General features: G+C 38.0%; 1 protein-coding gene across 2 annotated transcripts in view; it reads left to right on the forward strand.

Moving 5' to 3' along the window:
* Positions 1-11,327, forward strand: part of LOC121378428 — a 40,216-nt gene extending 28,889 nt beyond the window's left edge. The window contains exons 3-7 of one of the 2 annotated variants that reach the window (XM_041506603.1): positions 18-182; positions 824-994; positions 3,459-3,500; positions 8,072-8,153; positions 8,542-11,327. In XM_041506603.1, coding sequence (XP_041362537.1) covers positions 18-182; positions 824-994; positions 3,459-3,500; positions 8,072-8,153; positions 8,542-9,082 — 1,001 coding nt within the window. In that variant the 3' untranslated portion in view covers positions 9,083-11,327. The remainder of the gene's footprint in view (positions 1-17; positions 183-823; positions 995-3,458; positions 3,501-8,071; positions 8,154-8,541) is intronic. The other variant, XM_041506604.1, reaches the window with a different exon arrangement.
* Positions 11,328-25,478: the final 14,151 nt, after the last annotated feature.

The raw sequence follows: 25,478 nt of genomic DNA on the forward strand, positions 1-25,478 counted from the left end.
TTGATGTGTGTTTTCAGGAGAGAAGGTCCAGTACGGTAACTGGGCTCGCGGCCAGCCTGGCAAGTTTCTCAACTGGATATCGTTTGAGAACTGTGCAGCCATGAAGCGTGGGGATAACTGGAAGTGGCATGACTTTCACTGCAGACTGATGAAGTTCCACTACAAGTTCATCTGTCAGTTCCGTAAGTGTCAGTGAGGTTCAGTTTTACTACGTTACATGGGTCTGTCTGTCTGTCTGTCTGTCTGCTTGAGACTTCTTACATGTATTTTTGCCTTTCAACCAATAAATGAACATTTTTGATATTTGTTTCCAAAATTATTTTGTCTGGAATTAATTTTCATTCTTTGTCACAGCAGAGGATGTTTCACAATTTAAAATGTTTTTCTTAAATGAACAATTGTGCAGACTATATTGATATTGTGTTAGGGTTTTTCAGAAGAAGGTAAGTCAGATGTCATTTGATGTCTGTCTGTATTTACATGCCACAGTATTTCGTATCACTATAATTACTTAGCTGTAACCACTTCTCTCTTTCATTACAACATATACCACAAACAGTTAATCTCTAGTTTGGACACGACCCAGATGACAGATGTGTGTGCAGGTCAGCATGCTTGAATCTTAATTGAATATACCATAAACACACCAAATGGTTTTGGAAAAACAAAACAAATCTGTTGATGATAAAAAAAAGATTTTTACATGTACTTCTGAAATCGAAATGAATATTGATTCTTACATATTGAATGTTGAAATTAATAATTATTTTAATTGGTTATAGAAATAAATAATTACATTTCCTCTTATTTTATGTAATGATAGCAGCCACAGAACACCGCCCGCCTGATACCCCTACGACATCAGTCACAACCACATCTACTTCCCAATACCTAGCAAGTGATGTTAATGATTTACACACCCTGAGTCCGGGAGTTTACCTATACGTAGTGAAAGACAATAATGTTAAACATTCACTGCTGCGGGTCTTGGAAGGTTGGTAGCTGCTCGCTTGCCGTGTCTGCATGACGTGTAGTCGTAGTTCTGCCAAGAGCTGGGCAGTATTGAAATTTCAGGTTCGGCATCAGTATCAGTGTTTTGGGGGTGATTTACCTCGGTATCAGTATCAGTAGTTTGGGAGTGATTTACCTCAGTATCTGTACAGTATTCGATATTGATACAATACTGATACCGATGTCGAGCAGTGTTTTGGATATACTTGACTTTAAATGCATACCCGAGTTAAGTTTCACCCGCTAATTTCATCTAAATAAAATAAAATTCCATACACATTCTTTTTTCTTCTCAGCTATTTCGCGTTCATCGGATATATATTTTTAGTGCTTTGCTAAATGGCAGGAAACATTTTTCAATACCGAAATTTCAGTATTTTGATATTTGCTCGGTGTGATAAATCAGTATTGACATGATACCGATACCGGAGGGCATATACGGTATACCGCCCAGCTCTAGTTCTGCATGTCACATACTGTTACGTTAGATGCTGTTGTGACTGACGTTGCAGTGGTTGTTAATTTCCTGTTGACATTCACACTAACTCTTAATAATCTCTGTTGGTATACATGTAGTGTTACAAAATCTTTGCCTGTTAATTGATGGATTGCTGTACTAGTAATTGCATATACATATATTCATATCTTTTATCTTTAATTTCTTTTTTCTGGGGTTTTTTAAGCTTTGACCTCTGACCCCCTTTTCCTTTCTGGGTTGGGATGTAGCTCAGTGGTAGAGCGCTCACCTGAGGTGCGATGAGTTACAGGGACCTGTTTTTACGAAGCGAACGTAGCGCTAAGATCACCTTAAGTGTATAACTACCTAATGCACTTAAGATGATCTTAGCGCTAAGATCTCTCCAGAAAACAGGGCCCAGGATTGCTCACTCTCTTTAGACATTGGGGTGGGGTGTGGGGGATGGAGCCAGCCCCAGCCATGCAGTTCTCCATGATTTACATATCAAAGACAATGCTTTGCGTGTTGGGAATCGGTTGGTTTTTCATCATCGATCATCGGTTATAATCGGCTGCCACTAAGCGATCAGTTTTAGATCACACAATAATAGACACCATGCCCCTATTGTCCCATTATCCTATAAAAAAAAAAATTGTAAATAATTTCAGTTTGGTTTGAGGTAAGAAGAAAAGTAAAAGTGTTTTGGAAATAAAAAAAAATAAAAAAACCTATTTTTGTGTGCAATTTAGAAAACAGTTGGCTGTGAAATAAATAACTTGCAATTAATTCCATAGTATGAAAAAAGGTGTTCACTGTGGGACGGATTACAGACAATATAAAATATTTTCATTTTACCTGTTTAATATCTTTTTGTCTTTATGTACACATAAAAATAAAACATCCAAACTCAACGTATTTAAGTCAATTGCATCATCTGAACTGGAGGAACAATTACAGTTAAGATTTTCCCACACAATCAATTATGGAGTTTTATAATCGATCATCACATCGTAAGAGTCAAACTGATCAATTTTTTTATCATAATCGATGATTGGAACATTGCTAATGGTTTGTACTGTCTTATCTGATGGAAAATGCATATAACAAGATCTCTTGATGCTTTTGTCAATAGGAATCTGTGGTTGCAGCAGGTTTCTTCTCCAAATAGATGTCATTAAACATGTGCTGAGGTGTTAACAAACATTCCTTTCCTTTCTTGTTCATTGGAATGCCTCTTTTCAAACATCCTGTCTTTAACTTTTTTCTCTGTCTACCTCCGCATCCAGTTCTTGATACTAAATCTTTTTTTCTATTATAAATTATACACAATGTTTACAGGAATGTATAATAAAACTACATGTAGTAACGTTACATGAATAACTTTCATAATGGATGTGTATATAGAATGGAAGAAAGGCAAACATGTTTCAAAATGAAACAAATTACAAAATTATCAGTAAAATTACAGTAAAAATAAACATTTTGTTCCATATTCCTTTGTTACATGTAAATGTTACTTTTCATCACATTGTTAAAGCATTGTTTTAAAATGTTAACCGCACTCGGCCTACATTTGACAAACAATGTCCTATTTTACATAAGATGAACACCATATTTTTAGTTACAGTTATGTTACCATGACAGCATGTAGGAAATCCTGCAGTTTCCCACGGCAATAAGCAGTGCCGTGCAGTTTTTACTTCTCCGTGCTACCTTTCTGCCTTGGACTACATACATCTATATTCAGGGAATTTTAATGGATTTTTTTTTTTTGCTTTGGACGTTTTCTTAACTGCAAGGTTTCATGCAGTATAATGTAAAAAAAAGAAGAAGAAGGATATTTTGTATAAAATCTACGTCTTTCTACATGTATTAAGTTAAAAAGCTTTTTTACGTTTCATTGCTAGTGGTGCATTTAATACCAACATGTATAAAAAAAACTAGTTTTAATAACATGGATGTTTTTGTTTTGTGTTTTTTTTAACTCTAGCTCAGGGTGTTGCACAGTCTGGGGCACAAGACAATGGAAACAGTAAGTTTATTTTATCTTATCACGGTGAAAAGTGGTTAACCTTTTGACTACTGGATTAATGTTTGACAAAAACCACATTGAATGGGTTACATATTTATAACTTTTACTCACATATATTCACTTAAATGTTTTATAAATATATAAAATAAAGTTCAGATTTGAATTGGTAAGTATTATTTGTGTGGGTTTTTCTAATTTTTATGATATTTTAGATCACTTAATATTGATTAAAATTTGACCTTTTTTTTTTTAAGTTTTAAAGTTGTGTTTACTTACGGGCATTTGTGAACAGCTGTCCAGTATTTATGTCCATTATTCCCAATAACAGTGGTTTTCTAACTAGAATTTTAAAAAACTAACTACGATACATATGCCAATATTTGGTGATTTTCATTGTAAAACGATCAAATTTATTATCAAATTAGCTGTCACAATCAGCTATTGATTCCTCAAAATGACTGCAATGTTCCGAACTTGTTGCCAAAACCCCCACAAAAACAAAACAAATCGAATGCCGTGACAGGACATTGTGTCATCATTATTTAGCTTCTTATTCAATTTGTTTTAGATATTTTATCATAATTGCACTTCATATCTCTTTTTTTATAGATCTATACAGTTGTTTAAATTACATTTTTATATTTTTCAAATACGATCAGATGCATTGGTAATCATCAAACTTAAAGGTAGGGTCAACTTCAACAAGAGCCTTATGTGTTGGAAAGATGCATACCTGGACCACTAACACATACTGACACTTTAACAAATGAAAAACGTGTAATTTTAGAATTAATAAAAAAACATGATTATTCCTGCTAACTGGGGGCAGCCATTTTGTTTTGTTTTTGTGACGACCAGTGGTATAGCTTGGGGCGAAGTGACGTCAGCTCAGGTCCAACTTCTCTATTATGCACAGTGTAAACAAATGCTCTCATTTACGACAAGGCGCTTCGCTTTCATCAACCTGACTTGTAAAACAACATAAATGACTTGATAGTATAATAAACTATTTAACTAAATATATTTCAATTTGCATCAATATAACGACTTGGAGTTATAGTATTTTTTTCTTTTAAAAAATCCAAAGAAAAAATGCATATTATTAGGCCTATTGGTAGGATACGTTCGAGCAAAAACGATCACTCACGATACCCAAGTGATAATTTTCTTTTCTCAGGGACTACATAATTGGTCAGTTTTGTGATTTTAGATGGAAAAGTCTACTTAATCAAGGGTTTTACAGAATTACTTACAGTAATAAAGCTGGTAAAGTCCATTACGATTTGAGGTTATCACACAATACCCTGTGATCTTAATAAAAGAGGCACGTCTTTTAAGTGTCTAGACACTGTCTAGGGACCGTCTAAATATGGTAGGTAGGTAAAAGGTTTAACGTGCGTATATACCACGAAGGTTTCACACACGCCTGTCCTGGGCTTAATCTCTGGCCTTTGCCAGTGACTAAGTCCAGGACAAGGGGGGGGATTGAGTTTGAAGTGGGCAGAATTTTGAATAAGTATTTAGTTGCGTCCAGCGACTGCGCGGACCGACTAGTAGACACCAAAAATGGGCCGTGTTCTGACTGGCTGAATTTCGATTCCTTCGGGTCTAACTAGAAAAACCTATGTCTACGGAGAATAACTGCGCCTAACATCATGTCCGGACTACGAATTTAAACCCAAAAATAAGTTTGACTGCTCGGCCGAAAAGGTTTTAAGGTGATTTGAGCAATTGAACGGGCGCCAAAGTAAAATGCGTTGGACTATTTATAAAAAAATAAACATAAGAATTTTGAAGCTCGATCGAAAAATGTTTAAAGTCCAACTAAGTCCAAAAAGGAGGATACCTGTCCTAGGTAAGGTTGGTCTACTTCGGGGAGCCTGGAGTATCCCGGAGTGACGGCAGCTGTTCCTTGAGTTGGCGCAAGCTCTTAATTACCAGGGAATAGTCGGGGCCGCAGACCGCTTTGAGCATCTTGTGGATCGATCTGTTATCCAGCTTCCAGAACAAGATGCACTGCCTGTAGGTCCGGTCCCTTCGGTGCGTGACGACTATTCCCTTAGTTCCACCGAAGATCTTGGAGTGGAGCTCATAACTGCTGCCGTCATCCAGTGGTTTCCAATTGGCATTGAGGAAACCTCCCCGAAGTAGATGTGGATCGCACGTGTCCCCCTGCATATACTGATGCAGTTGACGGCGAAGTCCACAGATGGCTAGACTCCATTCGTCGTCCTTGGGGGGGGGGAGCGGCTTCCGGCGGCGGCTTTGTCTTGGCTGGCTGGGTGGTCGGTGATGTCGCCTTCCTCTTCGCCGCCGGAACAACAAGTCCATGTGGCGACTCGACGGGAGCGGTCTTTATAGTTGACCGCTGCACCGGAGTCGTCGTCTTTGGGGTGGAGGTGGAGGTCGGTGGTGGCACACTCGCCCGCTGAAACATCTGAATGTCCTGGGTGGTGTACGGCCGTTCCAGGGGTGCAGGATCTGCTAGCGGTTGCTTCCTCTCTGGAGAACTCGGTGGGGGCGGTAACACAGAAGGGGCCGCCACTGGCGGTTGAGCCGCCAGCTTTGTCCCCCCCCTGGGCCGTCCCTAGCACGGGTTTCTTCCTCCTCCTTCCTCTTCCGGTCCCTCCTTTCCTCTTCTGTGGAGGCGGGTCCCCGTACACCAAAGTCACGGTCCCCCGTGACCCGGTATACGTGACCCGAAACTCCAACAAAGAGCCAAAGCTGGCTATCAGTCCCCCCAGGTGGGGGGGCAAGTCGAGAGTGCACGTAGACACGTCTAGTCGCATCGCGAGACAGCTGGAGAAAAAACCCGTCTAAATATACACCAATTAAACAAGAAAACACTCCGACTATTATTTCAGTACGTGGGTTAATTTATATACAAAATATAATACAGTTATTTCAACACTTTGACAATGGTGGTTTATTTTATATTGAAAAATAAACCACATATACACGTTGCTGTGTTACTGGGATAGATATTACTAAGAACACTGCAATGCATCCGCAAAAATCAGGTATGTTTTGTTTCTTCAGTTCGAAGACTAATTCCTGACGTGACACGTTAGGTATTACGTAACCACCAGCTCGCCAGAGGGCGTATTCACCGGGATGGTACAAAATGGCTGCGCCCGTTATATATAATAGCCGTCACATTTAACCGTTTTATTAATTAACTATGCTATTATACTTGCTGATATTAAGCAATAATGTGCATTATGTATCATTGAATATGCACACCAGTCCAAAAGCCTTGCTTTAACATTCCTTTAAATAAGAAGAAACTACACAAAGGGAGATAATGTAATCATGAACTTTTACAAAGAAGTAAATATGATTTCTATATTTTCACTGTAATTAAAATATTGTGAAAATGTGACTTTTCACCAGATATCACTTTTGTGGTTTCTGTAGATCTATATATGTAGGTATATAATAATATTTCTTCTCATACAGGTATATATATATATATATATGGCACCAAAAAAAAATGTAAGCCAAAATGTGGTAATAAAATAAGAAATTGTAGTTTAAATATATTGAAATAACTCCGGATTTTTGTCAAGAACATATAAATGTTAATGGATATTATGTTGTACCAAAATAATTTCTATATTTAAAAACTCTTTAGTAGGTATCGATTAAGTCAAATTTAAATTTTAAGGTATTTGTCCACAAAACAGGAGAAAATGGCATGATGTTCGAGATGTGTAAAAACTAAAAAAAATCTAGCCCGGTGACACCCCAATTTTTTGCAGATATGTGTTTTGTAGAATAAATAGGTAAAAAATTGGCACATTTTGAGTGGTAGAAATATTTGTAGTGTATGCCTTTAACTCAACTTGATTTTGATTGGTTTCTTAGAAACACAAATATCTATAAGGTTTATACCAATCACTAAAACAAGCCTTGCTTTCACAGATAGTCCAAATATTGATTAAAATGATATTTTATTTACGTTGGTATTTTCTGATCACGATATCGCAAGAACCGTAATTCTGGATGAACTTTTTCTAAACCGGCATATTTGATCGGTCCCAAGTGAATCAGGTTTGTGTGTGTGTGTGTGTGTGTATATACATACATACACACACACACACACACACACACACACACACACACACACACACACACACACACACACACACACACACACACACACACATACATACATACATACATACATACATGTATGTAATGTATGTATGTGTATATATATATATATATATATATATATATATACACGTATATATGAAGGATCCATGTGAATAACCAATATGTCCAAACTGATAGTATTATAACGGCCGTGTATGTCACAGTGACACACTAAATAAAAAACTTAAAATTATGGTAAGCCATTAAACGTTTTTGAGAAATTATGCTTTATTTGGTATAAATATTCCACGGTTGTAAACTTTAAATCTCAAAATTATTTACCTTACCACCAATGTCACATGACAGGTTATTCCTGTTGTCCCTTCATGTTGATACCAGCCATGTAAGGGGATTTCTTGAGAGATTTTGGTTCTATTCTGTTTTCAGTGTTTGTTTTGTTTATCTCTTTCCAGCTCTCATCCTTGTGGTGGTTATCTCCCTTGCGGTGTTGTTAATTCTAGTCATGCTGATTATTTTCTTCATTTACAGGAGGAGGTAAAATTCTCTTTTTAAGAATACTTAACATATCTCAGTGTGTTTTTTTAGTCCATAACATCATACATTGTTAAAAAAAAAAAAAATTGTTCTGTATTTTCTGGCTGATTTGTGCTTGTAATTCCTGACTGAATTTGTAATTTCTGACCAAATATTTGTTTGTAATTTCTGACTGAATTTGTAATTTCTGACCAAATATTTGTTTGTAATTTCTGATGTGTGACTCAAATTGTAATTTCAAATTGAATTTGTGTTTTTGTCATTTCTCACTGAATTTGTAATTCTTGACCATATATGTTTTTAATTCCTGATTGAATTTATGTTTATAATTGGTCATTGAACTTATGTTTGTAACTTCTGAATGAATATTTTTTGTTTGTAATTTCAGACAGCACGTGAAGCATTCGAGAGAGGTGCCTGCCGTGCGCTTCGACAACCTGGCGTACTCCCAGATCCAGGCGGGACAGCAGAACATGGAAAACGCCAACCGGTCGCGACCCAACAGCAACATCTACCTGACTCCGAGTGAGGTGAACGCACCGTACACTGAGCCCAGCCAGATGTATCATGGGAACGGAATGTACGGCAAGGAGGGTCTCGTGCGCAGCGACCCCCTCCCACCACTGCCCACGGCTTCCTCCAATACGTCTATGTCAAGGGAGGAGCAGGGGGCGTGTGGGGGCAGTGAATCTTTGGCCAGTGAACCCCTGATGAGCTTGGACAAACGTGCGGATGTAAAAGCCAAACAAGTGGACAGTAACAGACTGAGTAATGCCTACGTCGATATGAGTTCCCTGGACAAAGTGAGCGGTGCCGACTCGGGAACAACGAGCGTCAAAGTGCCACAGCCGGATGTGGTTGAACCGGTGTACAGTAACATTGTGTCTAGTCCGGAGAAGGTGGAGAGCCTGTACGAAGTCTTGCCGTGAGGTACTGGTACTGTGAGGAAAAGTCTGCTGTAGATGTTGATGCAGTGAGTGGAAATCTACCTTAAGTATTGACACTGTTTGTGGATAAACCAGCTGCTTTATGAGACACACATGTACTGGAGAGACTCGTCTCAGGTGTCAAAACGGAGATATCCACCTCTTGTGTGCAAAAGTGAAAATACCCACATAATGTGTGCAAACTGGAGATATCCACTGCTTGTATGCAAAGTGAGATATCCATCTCTTGTGTGCAAAAGTGAAAATACCCACATAATGTGTCCAAACTAAAGATATCCACTGCTTGTATGCAGTGAGATATCCACCTCTTGTGTCCAAACGTGCATATACCCACATATTGTGTGCAAAAGTGCAAATACCCACATATTATGTGCGAACAGGAGATATCCACTGCTTGTATGCAATGTAAGATATCCTCCTCGTGTGTGCGAACAGGTGATATCCACATATTGTCTGCCAACTGGAGATGTTCATCTCTTGTATACAAACTGAAATATCCACCTTGTGAGTGCGAACTGCATCTGTGCAACAAAATGCATGGCCTCTACATACTGTATACATGGAAGCCGTTTGTGGAAGCTGCATTCTTGATGTTCACTGAACTAGAGAGACCTACAAGTATTTGTATCACAGATGTTTACACCATGCGTGCAAGCTATCTACATCATGTATGACATGGATACAGATACACTTTGATCCTAAAGCCTAGATCACATTATACGATGCAATGCAACTCAACTGTTGAGTCAAGAGTCACATTGTGCAATGTGTATTGAAAAAAAAAGAAGTTGTCTGCCACCTGTTTTTAGTCCGCCCAATGGCATTTGATATGACTGAACATGTTTGGTCGCAGGCGATGGTTCTCGTATAGTGTGAGCGATTCGTGGATCGAGCCGCGACTGTTCAGTTGAGTCGCATCATTTATTGTGATCTAGGCTTTAACTGCCCTGGGCATAATGCATAATTTGTGAGACAAAAAAAAATGGAAGTGTTTATAGATGTGTATCTATAACCGTGTCATCCATGATATCTTATTACTGCGGTAGGAGTCCTTAGTGAGCTCTGTAGAAACTGTAAATATTTGCTGTGTGGGAACGACACCCATGAGACAAATAATATCATCTACTGTAGATGAGTGTAGCAATTGCAGAGTGTCTTTACAAAACAAGTCCACGAGAGGTCAATTTGTTGTTTCAGTGATTGTAACGTCATGTACATGGTTTGTTTCAATCTAGTGAGGGAATTTAGCCCATTTTGAGATCACCAGTGTACTTGTGTATACCACTGGTTTGTTTCAATCTAGTGAGGGAATTTAGCCCATTTTGAGATCACCAGTGTACTTGTGTATACCACTGGTTTGTTTCAATCTAGTGAGGGAATTTAGCCCATTTTGAGATCACCAGTGTACATGTGTATACCACTGGTTTGTTTTAATCTAGTGAGGGAATTCAGCTAATTTTGAGATCACCAGTGTGCCCAGCAGTGTATCACACAAGTTTCAACAAGTTCTCGGACTTGACAAGTTTTGTAGAAGAAAAGAAAACTTTGATTATTAAGTATATATTCTCATTTACAAGAGATATCTATCGGAGAATGTTTGCTGATAATTAAGTACGTCTCATTTCTGAGTCACAACAGATACCTGTCAGAGGTGAATGCTTGTCCGAGATGGTTAATACAAATAAAAAAACTAGGATCAGTTTGCTGCTAAATTATACAGATGTTTCTGAAAAAATAGGCTTTTTTACTGATCAAAGTTTCATATTAAAAACATTTTCTTCTTTAGTATATCAATATCTGTATATTTGAATTATTATTTCATCTTCTATGGGGTGTTGTTAAACATTCATTCATTCATTATTACTTCATCTGATTCTGATGTAATAGTTTAACTACATTTTATTTCTCTTTATATATATATATATATATATATATACATTTGTAGACAAAATCCAGTTTCAAGTAATAATACTTGAAATTACAAGCATTAGGATGATCAGAAAGAGAAGAAACTGTAATTAATATGTAACTTGAGTATATAAATTATTGAATTGAAATTGAAGATTGGCAAATTTTTTGGTGAAGAAAAATCCTAACCCAGGGCTAGCCGTGCAGTAGGCTGTGTTAGTGGGAAACACATTACATTGGCAGCCAACTCCGAGCCGTTTCCTTAAAGGTGTATTCTCACAGACCATTGACCTGAACAAAAATAAATAACAGAAAAATATGAGACTAACTATCTTGTCTTCACATGTTTTAAAGATAAAGCATTATATGGACAAACTACGTTTGGAATTACATTTGGCAAAATTATTTCAAATTTGGAAGAAATAATAAATTTGTACCTAAAAATTTATTTTAAACAAAACTTGATACTGAGATACTATGTCCAAAAATACATTGGTTTTAGAGACATTCATATGCTAAGAAAGTAAGTTGTCATTTTAATAATATAGAATATTTTATTTGCTGGAAACCTTTTAAAATGGCTATAAGCTTATAATAGTGCCTTTAAACTTTAATTTGTTTCCAAATGTTTTTACCAGATTTATCATTTTGTTTTTAATTCCGCTTAAAGCTTGCAGTGCCTGTGAGTTTTTAAACCGTCTTTGTGTAGCTTAATTTTGTAGCATCGTTACAACTGTTTAACTACAGTGAAACCCCTTAAAACCAAACCGTCTGTAAACCGGAATTTCCTCACTACCGGACACTCTTCACAGTCCCTTTATAAACCGGAATTCCCTCACTACCGGACACTCTTCACAGTCCCTTTATAAACCGGAATTCCCTCACTACAGGACACTCTTCACAGTCCCTTTATAAACCGGAATTCCCTCACTACAGGACACTCTTCACAGTCCCTTTATAAACCGGAATTCCTTCACTACCGGACACTCTTCACAGTCCCTTTATAAACCGGAATTCCCTCACTACAGGACACTTTTCACAGTCCCTTTATAAACCGGAATTCCCTCACTACAGGACACTCTTCACAGTCCCTTTATAAACCGGAATTCCTTCACTACCGGACACTCTTCACAGTCCCTTTATAAACCGGAATTCCCTCACTACAGGACACTCTTCACAGTCCCTTTATAAACCGGAATTCCCTCACTACAGGACACTTTTCACAGTCCCTTTATAAACCGGAATTCCCTACCGGACACTCTTCACAGTCCCTTTATAAACCGGAATTCCTTCACTACCGGACACTCTTCACAGTCCCCGGAATTCCCTCACTACAGGACACTCTTCACAGTCCCTTTATAAACCGGAATTCCCTCACTACAGGACACTTTTCACAGTCCCTTTATAAACCGGAATTCCCTCACTACAGGACACTTTTCACACTTTATAAACCGGAATTCCCTTTCACAGTCCCTTTATAAACCGGAATTCCCTCACTACCGGACACTCTTCACAGTCCCTTTATAAACCGGAATTCCCTCACTACCGGACACTCTTCACAGTCCCTTTATAAACCGGAACTCACCGGACACTTTTCACAGTCCCTTTATAAACCGGAATTCCCACTTCACTACCGGAATTCCGGACACTTTTCACAGTCCCTTTATAAACCGGAATTCCCTCACTACCGGACACTTTTCACAGTCCCTTTATAAACCGGAATTCCCTCACTACCGGACACTTTTCACAGTCCCTTTATAAACCGGAATTCCCTCACTACAGGACACTTTTCACAGTCCCTTTATAAACCGGAATTCCCTCACTACCGGACACTCTTCACAGTCCCTTTATAAACCGGAATTCCCTCACTACCGGACACTTTTCACAGTCCCTTTATAAACCGGAATTCCCTCACTACAGGACACTTTTCACAGTCCCTTTATAAACCGGAATTCCTTCACTACCGGACACTTTTCACAGTCCCTTTATAAAAATTCCCTCACTACCGGACACTTTTCAAGTCCCTTTATCACTCACTACGGACACTTTTCACAGTCCCTTTATAAACCGGAATAAACCGGAATTCCCTCACTACCGGACACTTTTCACAGTCCCCGGAATTCCCTCACTACCGGACACTTTTCACAGTCCCTTTATAAACCGGACCGGACACTTTTCACAGTCCCTTTATAAACCGGAATTCCCTCACTACCGGACACTACCGGACACTTTTCACAGTCCCTTTATAAACCGGAATTCCCTCACTACCGGACACTTTTCACAGTCCCTTTATCGGAATTCCCTCAGTCCCTTTATAAACCGGAATTCACAGTCACTACCGGACACTTTTCACAGTCCCTTTATAAACCGGAATTCCTTCACTACCGGACACTTTTCACAGTCCCTTTATAAACCGGAATTCCCTCACTACCGGACACTTTTCACAGTCCCTTTATAAACCGGAATTCCTTCACTACCGGAACTTTTCACAGTCCCTTTATAAACCGGAACTCACCGGACACTTTTCACAGTCCCTTTATAAACCGGAATTCCCTCACTACCGGACACTTTTCACAGTCCCTTTATAAACCGGAATTCCTTCACTACCGGACACTTTTCACAGTCCCTTTATAAACCGGAATTCCTTCACTACCGGACACTTTTCACAGTCCCTTTATAAACCGGAATTCCCTCACTACCGGACACTTTTCACAGTCCCTTTATAAACCGGAATTCCTTCACTACCGGACACTTTTCACAGTCCCTTTATAAACCGGAATTCCCTCACTACTGGACACTTTTCACAGTCCCTTTATAAACCGGAATTCCTTCACTACCGGACACTTTTCACAGTCCCTTTATAAACCGGAATTCCTTCACTACCGGACACTTTTCACAGTCCCTTTATAAACCGGAATTCCCTCACTACTGGACACTTTTCACAGTCCCTTTATAAACCGGAATTCCCTCACTACCGGACACTTTTCACAGTCCCTTTAAGAACAGAATCTCTCTAATCCGGATAACCCTTAATTTATACCACCAGACTTTTCACTTAATCTTGTGGGTGTTTGTTTTAGATGGGTTCACTGTATCTATAATCACAGTTAAGAGTGTTTTGATAATTAGTGTCACGCATAGGCTTTGGAAGATGGCAGAAACTGGGGGGGGGGGGGGGGTACTTATTAAATTCGAGATCATATTGTGACCCCCCAGGTTCAGAGTGGGGGGGGGGGGGGGGTGCAGTGTCAAGCCCACCCCCACCCCCAGCCACTCCTCTCCCCAGACAATCACCACCACCACCACCCCACCCCGCCGACCCCCTGTTTCCAATTCCTATGTTATGTTTAGACAGTGTTCTGACAATCTTTTTATACGATGTGCACATAAGGCCTGTTTCCCCATGGGTGATGGGTGGGAAGTAATATTTTTATATACCCACTACTCACAAACAAATTTGAAAAACAACAGCAACAAGAAAAAAAACCTAAGCATGTATACATGGGGAAGGCCCTGGAAATATGTGTTGGACCCATCAAGCATAAAACAGTAATTACAGCAGACCTTGACTTTCAAGGGGAGCCATATCTCCCCCGAGACTAGTTGAAGGAGAGTCATTTTTAGCTCCCCTGTGAATGTGTATAATGGTTTCCCATGATATACGTCAGGGGAGCAGTTAATCTCTCCCTCACTTTGTTTTCGCGTTGAGATTTGACACAGTTTACGGTTCCTGGTAGAACTAACAGCAATTATTCTTAAGTGAAGATGGACTGTTATTAAAGGTGCAGACCCTACTTTGACACCAAGTTGGCTTAATCAACAAATCTCTAACACATCTGGATAAAGTTACAACAGAGTGAAACAAGGGTCTGTAAGATTAAAATGGAGAAATATCCTCTAAAAATAGATTACAGCTCGTCTTCAAAACCGTTACTTTTCAGAGGTACATGTACATGCATTTTATGTAAAATGCATTTTGCTGCATTACAAACACCAGGATAACCTTAAAAACTACGGATGTATGAAAATGGATATTCGAAACAATAAAATAAAGTGATATCTGATTTCAGTTATTTAGAATGGCTTTAATAGTGAAAAATATGTTGTGTTTAAAACTAGGGTGTGTCTCTTTAAGAGAATCATGAGTTCCCTCATCATAACAGCTGTTGTAGTGTTTAAAAACTAGGGTCTGTCTCTTAGAGAGAATCATGAGTTCCCCATATCATGGTAGCTGTTGTAGTGTTTAAAAATTAGGGTCTGTCTCTTTAAGAGAATTATGAGGTTCCACTGATCATGGTAGCTGAATACTGCCGAAATGTGTACAAATCGTAACCAATAATGAAATGTTTAACTTATCCCAATTTGAGATTTTTGTATAGTTGGGTTTGATAGTAGAAGTTAATTTCAACTAAAACCTGTTGGGTTTGATAGAAGTTAATTTCAACTAAAACCTGTTGAATTTTATAGAAGTTAATTTCAACTAAAACCCGTTGGATTTGATAGCAGTTAATTTCTACTAAACTCGTTGGGTTTGATAGAAGTTAATTTGAACTAAAACCAGTTGGGTTTGATAGAAGTTAATTTCAACTAAAACCAGTTAGATTTGATAGTAGAAGGTAATTTCAACTAAACCCAGTTAGATTTGATAGTGGAAGGTAATTTCAACTAAAACCAGTTAGATTTGATAGTAGAAGGTAATTTCAACTAAACCCTGTTAGATTTGATAGTAGAAGGTAATTTCAACTAAACCCAGTTAGATTTGATAGTAGAAGGTAATTTCAACTAAACCCAGTTAGATTTGATAGTAGAAGGTAATTTCAACTAAAACCTGTTAGATTTGATAGTAGAAGGTAATTTCAACTAAACCTAGTTAGATTTGATAGTAGAAGGTAATTTCAACTAAACCCAGTTAGATTTGATAGTAGAAGGTAATTTCAACTAAAACCTATTAGATTTGATAGTAGAAGGTAATTTCAACTAAAACCTGTTAGATTTGATAGTAGAAGGTAATTTCAACTAAAACCAGTTAGATTTGATAGTGGAAGGTAATTTCAACTAAAACCTGTTAGATTTGATAGTAGAAGGTAATTTCAACTAAACCCAGTTAGATTTGATAGTAGAAGGTAATTTCAACTAAAACCTGTTAGATTTGATAGTAGAAGGTAATTTCAACTAAACCTAGTTAGATTTGATAGTAGAAGGTAATTTCAACTAAACCCAGATAGATTTGATAGTAGAAGGTAATTTCAACTAAAACCTGTTAGATTTGATAGTAGAAGGTAATTTCAACTAAACCCAGTTAGATTTGATAGTAGAAGGTAATTTCAACTAAAACCTGTTAGATTTGATAGTAGAAGGTAATTTCAACTAAAACCTGTTAGATTTGATAGTGGAAGGTAATTTGAACTAAAACCAGTTAGATTTGATAGTGGAAGGTAATTTCAACTAAAACCAGTTAGATTTGATAGTGGAAGGTAATTTCAACTAAAACCAGTTAGATTTGATAGTGGAAGGTAATTTCAACTAAAACCAGTTAGATTTGATAGTGGAAGGTAATTTCAACTAAAACCTGTTAGATTTGATAGTGGAAGGTAATTTCAACCAAACCCAGTTAGATTTGATAGTGGAAGGTAATTTCAACTAAAACCAGTTAGATTTGATAGTGGAAGGTAATTTCAACTAAAACCAGTTAGATTTGATAGTGGAAGGTAATTTCAACTAAAACCTGTTAGATTTGATAGTGGAAGGTAATTTCAACTAAAACCAGTTAGATTTGATAGTAGAAGGTAATTTCAACTAAACCCAGTTAGATTTGATAGTAGAAGGTAATTTCAACTAAAACCAGTTAGATTTGATAGTGGAAGGTAATTTCAACCAAACCCAGTTAGATTTGATAGTGGAAGGTAATTTTAACTAACCCAGTTAGATTTGATAGTGGAAGGTAATTTCAACTAAAACCAGTTAGATTTGATAGTGGAAGGTAATTTCAACTAAAACCAGTTAGATTTGATAGTAGAAGGTAATTTCAACTAAAACCAGTTAGATTTGATAGTAGAAGGTAAATGTTAGGATGATGATGGCAGGTACATACATGTAGAATAATTTGTCACTGCAACTTGTGTTAGTTAACTCGCTTAACTAACAGATGTTACCAAAATCAGTTAGTTCTTTTGACAGTTATACTAACATAGGCTTAACCATGCAACCCTGTAGTTTGGAGTTAAACTCTTGCTAACAATATTAGGCAGAGCCAAAACCCATTTCTGTATACTTTACGTTCAAAGGAGCAAATATCAAACAAGACTGAGTTGCAAATAATCATGCACAGGTCCAGTCAGTGTCATTTGTACCTTCTCATATTCATCCCCACCCCAGTCATACCCATCACCCCTTCCTTAGTTTTCCTCTCTGTTTTGTGTGAAATACAATGTCAACTGTTCTCAAAATAGTAGCCAGTGAAAAGTGAAAAGCCTTGCATTTGTTTAGATCTAGCTAGCAGGATAAATACATTTAGAAATTCACCAGGTAACTCCACCCCCACCCCTCTATATATCTATATATGAACACAGGCTATATAACATAGTGTGCATTGGTGTTCCATTGACTGGTACTAATTACACACCTATAACCTCAGACCAGGACCCGAACACCAGTCAGGTCAGGTCAGGTCAGGTCAGGTCATGGGGTTTTACGTGCACATTGAGAGCAAGCTGTTGTAGTGCACACCTGTCAGCTCAGGTACCGGGTTTGGTCAGCTCCTCTGTCCAGGACAGGAAGAACACCATTGGTAACGAGGGATCTTTTATATGCACCATCTCACAGACAGGATAGCACATACCACAGCCTTTGATATACCAGTTGAGGTGCACAGGCTGTTTTTAAGAGGCCGATGGATGTACATGTAGGAGCCCTGGCTAATGGTCAGCCTGCACAACCTTATTGTGCAGTCCAGTGATGACACTTTCTTATTTTGTTACTGTAGAAGTCACTTTGGTTGAGTGGATAGGACACTGGACTCAAATTCCATGTGGATCGGTGCAGTAGGTTCAAAACCTGCCAAGTAACACTTAGCATTTTAAATATTTTGTTACCTTTAAAGGAAGATACCTTAGTTTGAACCCGTGAAAATTAAAACTAAGTTTAGTTAATCTACAAACCTGTAACACATTTGGATAAAGTTGCAAAGAGCGAAACAGGAGTCTGTGACTTTGACATGGTGAAATACCCTCTAAACATAGACTAAAACTCGACTCCATAACTGTTACTTCTCAGACGCAATAATCTAAACAATAAAATCTAAGTAAAGTATGATTTCAGTTTGCTAAAACGGCTCTAATAGTAAACACTATGCCTTAGTGTTTAAAAACTAGGGTATGTCCCTTTAAAATCTAATTACAAATATCACAGGCATAGGAAGATGCCAAAACGTGGGGGTACACACACACAAATATATATATATAAATACATGTATAAATATATACAAACCATGCTCCCTATGCCAGTGAATATTTCTTAAAAGCTAAAAATACCAAATTGTTTTTGGGATTTTTTTAATTTGTAAAAAAGTACATACTTATATCTAATTAAGTTCAAGCATGCTGGCCTGGGCAGTCACTTCAGGTATCTAGGCTGTTTGTCCAGGACATGGGGATAATGAATAGTTGTTTGGTGAGAGGGAAGTCAGGCCTAACTCTACCCTAGATATTGAGGCTTTAAAACTCACTAAGGATGGGAACTGGGGGTGAGGGGTGAATTTACCATTGACACCCATTGTACTGGGCTCACATGCTTGTAGTCGGAAAATATACAGTGTCTGCAAAATCATTTTTGAAATACATTTCTTGTTCTTTTCTTTTTTTTTCTTTTTTTCTTAAACCTGTATATTTGAGCTTCATGAGCACAATCAAGACTTTGATATTCTAAAGAGGGTGTTTAGTTTAGCAGGCCTGTAGGAATGACATCTTGTATGTGTTGGGGGCGGGAGGGGGGCACAATCTCTGGTGGAGGGTGCAAAAATTGGTGGTGGGGACAACCTTGATATTTATCTTTATACAGAGTACCTGGTACGACACAAAAAAAAAAAAAATCCATACATTTTTAACCTCAACCTCCCTCCCAAACACTCACCCAACCCCACCCCACCCCGGTTCCTACATGCCTGTTTAGAACAAATGGTTATGTTTTTTACAATAATTAAAATTCCATGAATTACATTCACACTATTACAGTTTACTGTACATGTATACCAATGAGATTGTTTATGTGGTTGTTTTCATTGTTTGTTGATTGTGTATTTTAAAGTGTAAATGGCAAACCTTGCATATTCTAAAAGGATCTTTTATTTTATTATGTGTATTTTGTTTTTATTAAAATTATGGCAACAAACAAATAACAGAAATAGGGCAGTCTTATTATTCTGTGTACAAATAGCTAGCTAAAAGTGGTCACATATTCATGCAGGGTGGCAGGTTAAGTTTGTCTTAAAAAGGATTGATTTTGAAATGAAATGTTTTATTTAATGATGCATTCAACACATTTTATTTATGGTTATATGGCGTTGGAGGGATTTATTTGATGACAGATATTAGGGTTCCTTCCATCACTGAGAAGCATGGACATCGTCACACAAAATTCCAATGCCTTTTTGTGACGTGACACACCTCCCCTAGGCCCAATGGTTTTCCACAACTGAAGAAATTCACATTGTCAAATGGAATTGGAAACTACACGTCTATGGAATTTACACCCTTTTGAAGTTAGAATTTACTCTTGTAAAATTGTACATATATCTAAAAACATTATTGTGGGCTGGGTGTTTATTAAAGAAAACCAAATCCGTTTTAAATTATTTGTCCTAGTACATGTAAACGAGTTCCTATATACATAGGACATGTTATCCAAATCTACATGTACAACTGCATGTATACATAAATATGCCCTTACTTTTAAAGTAATGATATATATATGTCAAACATTCTATACATTATGAGTTATACATATTTAATTTCACTTTGTAAATTCAATAACTGTATTCCAGATTGTTTTTCTGCATAGGTAATAAACAATGAAAAAAACACTTTCATTTTATATGGCATACAGCTACTTATTTGCCTTTTGTATCACAACATATAACTATACTTTCAATGAATTGATGTTCTACACTTAATTCAAATATGGTCATGATTTTATCCTGGGTTTCTGACTAGTATCATACATATATTGTCTTTCAAGAAAATCTTTTTAATGTTTTAATGATTATTGTTTAGTCTATATAAGTATTATTTTTACATCATGGATTGTACATTTTTGTATTACATTATATTGTTGATAAGAAAAATTAAGAAATAAATGATATATGATAGAATCTATTGAGTTTTGTTTTACTTTTTTCTCCTTTTTTGTTTTTTGTTTAAGAAGGCTGGGTTGGTGGTGATTGTTTGGGTCAGGCCTTGACGAAATACAGATAAAAATTACTTTTCTGACTTTTCTCAAGTTCCACCAGGCAGGTTTCAACCAACCATGGTCCAAATGATCCTCTCATGGCCCTGACCAAGGGTTGTTACTTTTTGGACCAATTTTAAATCCAAGATGGCCACCATGACCTCAGATTTGCCGATACATTTTTGACTTCTTAAGTTCCACCAATCAGGTCTCAACGAAACTGTTCAAATGATTCATTCATGGGCCTGATCAAGTGTTATTTTTTAGGTTGATTCGAATCCAAAATGGCCACCCTGGCCTCTTGATTTGCCAATACATTTTTGACTTCTCTAATTCCAATATACAGATTTCAACCAAAATTGAAATATGGTTCAAATGATTGACTTGTACCTTGCAAGATGGCCATCCTAGACTCGATTGGCCAAGACATTTTCAAAATCCAAGATGGCCACACTGACCTGATTTGCCGAAAAATTTTTTACTTCTCAAGTTCTACTAGGCAGATTTGAACCAAACTTGGTGCAAATGATCCTCTCATGTCTATAATCAAGAGTTGTTGTTTTAGGGCCAAGATGGCCACCCTAACCTCTGACCGAGATGTTTTGTACGTCTCTAGTTTCACCAGGCAAATTGCAACAAAACGTAGTACAACAATCCTCTCACGGACCTGACCAAGTGTTGTTATTTTGGGGGCCAGTTAAAAATACAAGATGGCCACTCATGGCCTCTGATTGGCTGAGACATTTGCGACTTCTAAACTTAGAATTCACACATTTTCAAGGCATATGCTGTGCTAAAAGTGGATCATTTATTATTTTGAGTTACAGTACATATGTATGCCCATCTTCATTTGTTCATTTGCTATGCTAATGTCAAACTAGCCGCCACTAAATGACCATCTGTGGTAAATCCTTATTACTGTATGGTTCACTTCAAAAGTATAGTTAGTATAATACCAGGTCTGTGATTCTCGCCCCACGGGCATCTCGTTACTGTTTATGATTATGACGACACCCCCCTCCCACACACAGGATTGAGAGTTTCGCTCAAATGAATAAACAAAAATCGGATTTTACATATAAAAATTCTTGTTCCCAAATAACCGGGATAACGTAGCCGGGTTTGCTACCCGTCGGAATCCTCAATCACAAAATCACTTATTGCGGTATGGTTAAATAATAACAGTGTATTAATGCTTTAGCACCATCCGGCGACTACATACATAGATACATACATACATGTTTCTATGGGACAGTAGCGTCTTTCTAATTTGGCGCTCTTAACGATTCAGTATGACCAAGATATAGATGTGAATGAGGTTGCAACATTATTCACCCAACAGCACCCAGGAAAATGAAACTCGACTCTGTATTTACAGAGGCGGATCATGGGGGGGGGGGTGGGTGGGCAGGCCCCCCCCCCTAAATTTTGTGATAGTTATAATTGTATTATATATTAATTTTCATATTTTACGACCCCCGTCTAAACCTCCCCCATAGTTCCCTTGACAATCCATCTCATGTCAATGCACCGCCCCCCCCCCCCCCAATGGATTTTCTGGATCCGCCATTGATTTATTCAATGAAATGATATGATCTTATCGATTCTTATGCATGTTAGGGAGCGGAACGTAGCAAGAACGTCTGTCTGACGTTCAATTTGCTGAAGGTTCGATCCTCCTCAGTGGACCTGTTTGATTATTTCCCGTCCCTAACAATGATACATACCTGGTCCATCAAAGGACGTCGTGTGTGCTATCCTGTTTGTGTGATGTGGGAAGTGCACATAAAGATCCCTTGCTGTTATTTGGAAAGAGTAACCATGTGGCGACAGCGGATTTCATCTGTGACCAAGTATCAATATAATTGTGAGTTTGCCATCCAATAACCGCTGATTAATAGTCAATGTGTTCCAGTAGGCTTAAATCTGTTACATTTTTTACCATGTATCATTTATTATAAATACATTGGTACAACTGAAAACAAACGGTTTCTTGTCGTGGCTCTGTGACCAGGCCATTTTACATGCATACCACAACTTAATGCAACTTGTTAACGTATTATTCTCGAGTGTGACCAGCGTCATCACATTGTTTGGCAAGGGGTTATATATATATAGAATACTGGTGGTTATCGTTAGAGGCTTGAAAGGTGCTCAATACTTTAAAAGAGAGTAGAGCATGTAATAAATATATATATTGCACTTTGGTCCTACGCTATTACTCAGAGTTTCACGCCCTACAAATATATATATATATATATATATATATATATATATATATATATATATATATATATATATATATATATATATATACAATGTATATATGTATGTATATATACTCTTCATAAAAAGTAGGGGATCCTGAAATATTACTGTTAATATCAACTATTAGAACGAACATACGTTTTGACCACATCCATCCTAGGAAAGAACGTTCAGGTCTGTTTATCAACACATCAAAACACATTCCATAATTTGCACGTACATCACGCAGTTGCCCCGTACGCGTGCGTAGGGTGTCATTCTCGATTTTAACAATTTCAAGGAAGGTCGATTAATTACTGTGGAACATTATTTCTGTCAATCTTTTTCATTCTGTTGATCATACAGTTGTTATTGTTTTGTTTTTAGTCATTTTTATTCTTTAAATTTGCGATTTACTTTATAAAAAAAACGTCAACTTTCAAATTTCACTTTAGACCCCAATCGTTCTTCAAGATCTTCGTGGTCATAAAACCTACTGTAATACTGAACTACCCGTTGTAATGTTTGCCCAATTAATTCGCTATTATCATATAACCATTCCCCACAGCTAATAATAAAGTATACCTTACAATTTTGGCAATTATAAATTGTTATTAGAGTTCCCCTACTTTTTTTTAAAGAGTATATATATATATATATATATATATATATATATATATATATATATATATAGATGTACTACATACATTTTTGTTATGTAGTTGATTCCAGTAACCGCAGTAAGTAAGACGGATTTCTTACGCCGGTAAAGTAAGGTTACTGTGCATATTGAAGATAATTTATGTTATGTATTTTCTTATAGTGTCCCGGAGCAGATCATTTGGACCTAGGGACAAGTCTTACCAATCCGGTGAAGGCCGTGCTATATGTGTATGCGGTCTGGTGTGGTTAGTCGACATGGACAACCCAGTGTGATGTTCGTCAGTGGCTGGAGATGGGGACGCCCGTAGTGAACTCCAGTATGTAGTGGTGTGGTTAGTCGACATGGACAATCCAGTGTGATGTTCGTCAGTGGCTGGAGATGGCGACGTCGGTAGTGAACACCAGTGTGTAGTGGTGTGGTTAGTCGACATGGACAATCCAGTGTGATGTTCGTCAGTGGCTGGAGATGGCGACGTCCGTAGTGAACTCCAGTGTGTAATGGTGTGGTTAGTCGACATGGACAATCCAGTGTGATGTTCGTCAGTGGCTGGAGATGGCGACGTCCGTAGTAAACGCCAGTGTATTGTGGTGTGACAGTTAAATGTAACTTTGGTGTAACGTATATCAGACTAAACTACAAATATTGATTAAACCATTGAGTGATCACTGAAGTATTTAGAGTATATATAGATATGTGTATTTATTTTGGGGTGGGTTTAGTTTTGACTGGTGGTTATGTGTGTGAGTAGTGTGTGAGTAGTGTTTTGGTGTGTTGTATGAGGATTGAGTATAAACCTTGTGGTATATATATTTGTTGGATATCCTTTGTATATAGTTGACTACAATATCATTAAATGTTTAAAGTTGCTTTGTAGTCCTGTTGTTACTTCATTTTGTGACATGGGGAAGGAGAATACAAGCTGCACCCAGTGGCTTCCAAGGACGGGCGCCAAGCAGTGTGTGTGACTTACCATCAGGACAACCGCTACTGTTCGCAGAAATGGACATCTCTATACATTGCCTGATGAAGAAAGTGTTCAGCGAACAGTATCCCAAGATCACCAAGCTGTTAGCGAAGCCACAGATCCACCCGCTGGTGCCCAACTTGATACGAGGGTGTGGCTCTCTTCACCATAGACGACAACCTCCTACCAACCTCCTTTGCCTCCGTGAGTATGGACTTAGACTTTAAACTCTTTGGCCGCCATCTTTTTTTTAATAAATAGTCTGACACTCTTTATTTTTGGCAGTCCGTCTAAATTGCTCCAATCATCTTCAAATTTGGATGAGTAGTCTATTTTTTTGTTTGGCCTCAATTTTACTAGACATGGGTACTTTTTTGGACTTACTAAATTTTATTCCAAATTCCGCCCACCTCAAACTTATCCTCCCACCACCTGCCCTGGAATTGGTCACTGGCGAAGTCAAAGTTAAGTCCGGGGTGGGCGTGCCTGAACCTAATTTGGATATGGGCGCGTCAATTGAGTACCCATACCCATACATGTGCTACTAGGATGAACCGGCTCTGGTTTACAGTTTTCATTGAAATGCACTTTTTAGGGAGTTGGTATTTGTCTTGGTCCCGTCCCTTAAATATTTCCTCTCTCTCTCTCTCTCTCTCTCTCTCTCTCTCTCTCTCTCTCTCTCTCTCTCTCTCTCTCTCTCTCTCTCTCTCTCTCTCTCTCTCTCGACTTATCTCAGTGGTACAGCGCTTGCCTGATGCGCGATCAATCTAGGATCGATTCCTGTCGGTGGGCCCATTGGGCTATTTCTCGTTCCAGCCAGCGATCCACAACTGGTGTAACAAAGGCCGTGGTATGTACTATCCTGTCTCTGGGATGGTGCATATAAAAGATCGAGTAGTCCATGAAGTGGCGACAGCGGGTTTTCTCTCTGAATATCTGTGTGGTCCTTAACCATATGTCCGACGCCATATAACCGTAAATAAAATGTGTTGAGTACGTCGTTAAATAAAACATTTCCTCTCTCTCTCTCTCTCTCTCTCTCTCTCTCTCTCTCTCTCTCTCTCTCTCTCTCTCTGTCTGTCTATCTATCTCCCCATTTTACCACAACGGTTGATTTTTAAGACTTGAAAACTACAAAAAAAGTAATACGTACT

This window comes from Gigantopelta aegis, chromosome 8 (genome assembly GCF_016097555.1).
Source record: "Gigantopelta aegis isolate Gae_Host chromosome 8, Gae_host_genome, whole genome shotgun sequence".
Lineage (NCBI taxonomy): Eukaryota > Metazoa > Mollusca > Gastropoda > Neomphalida > Peltospiridae > Gigantopelta > Gigantopelta aegis.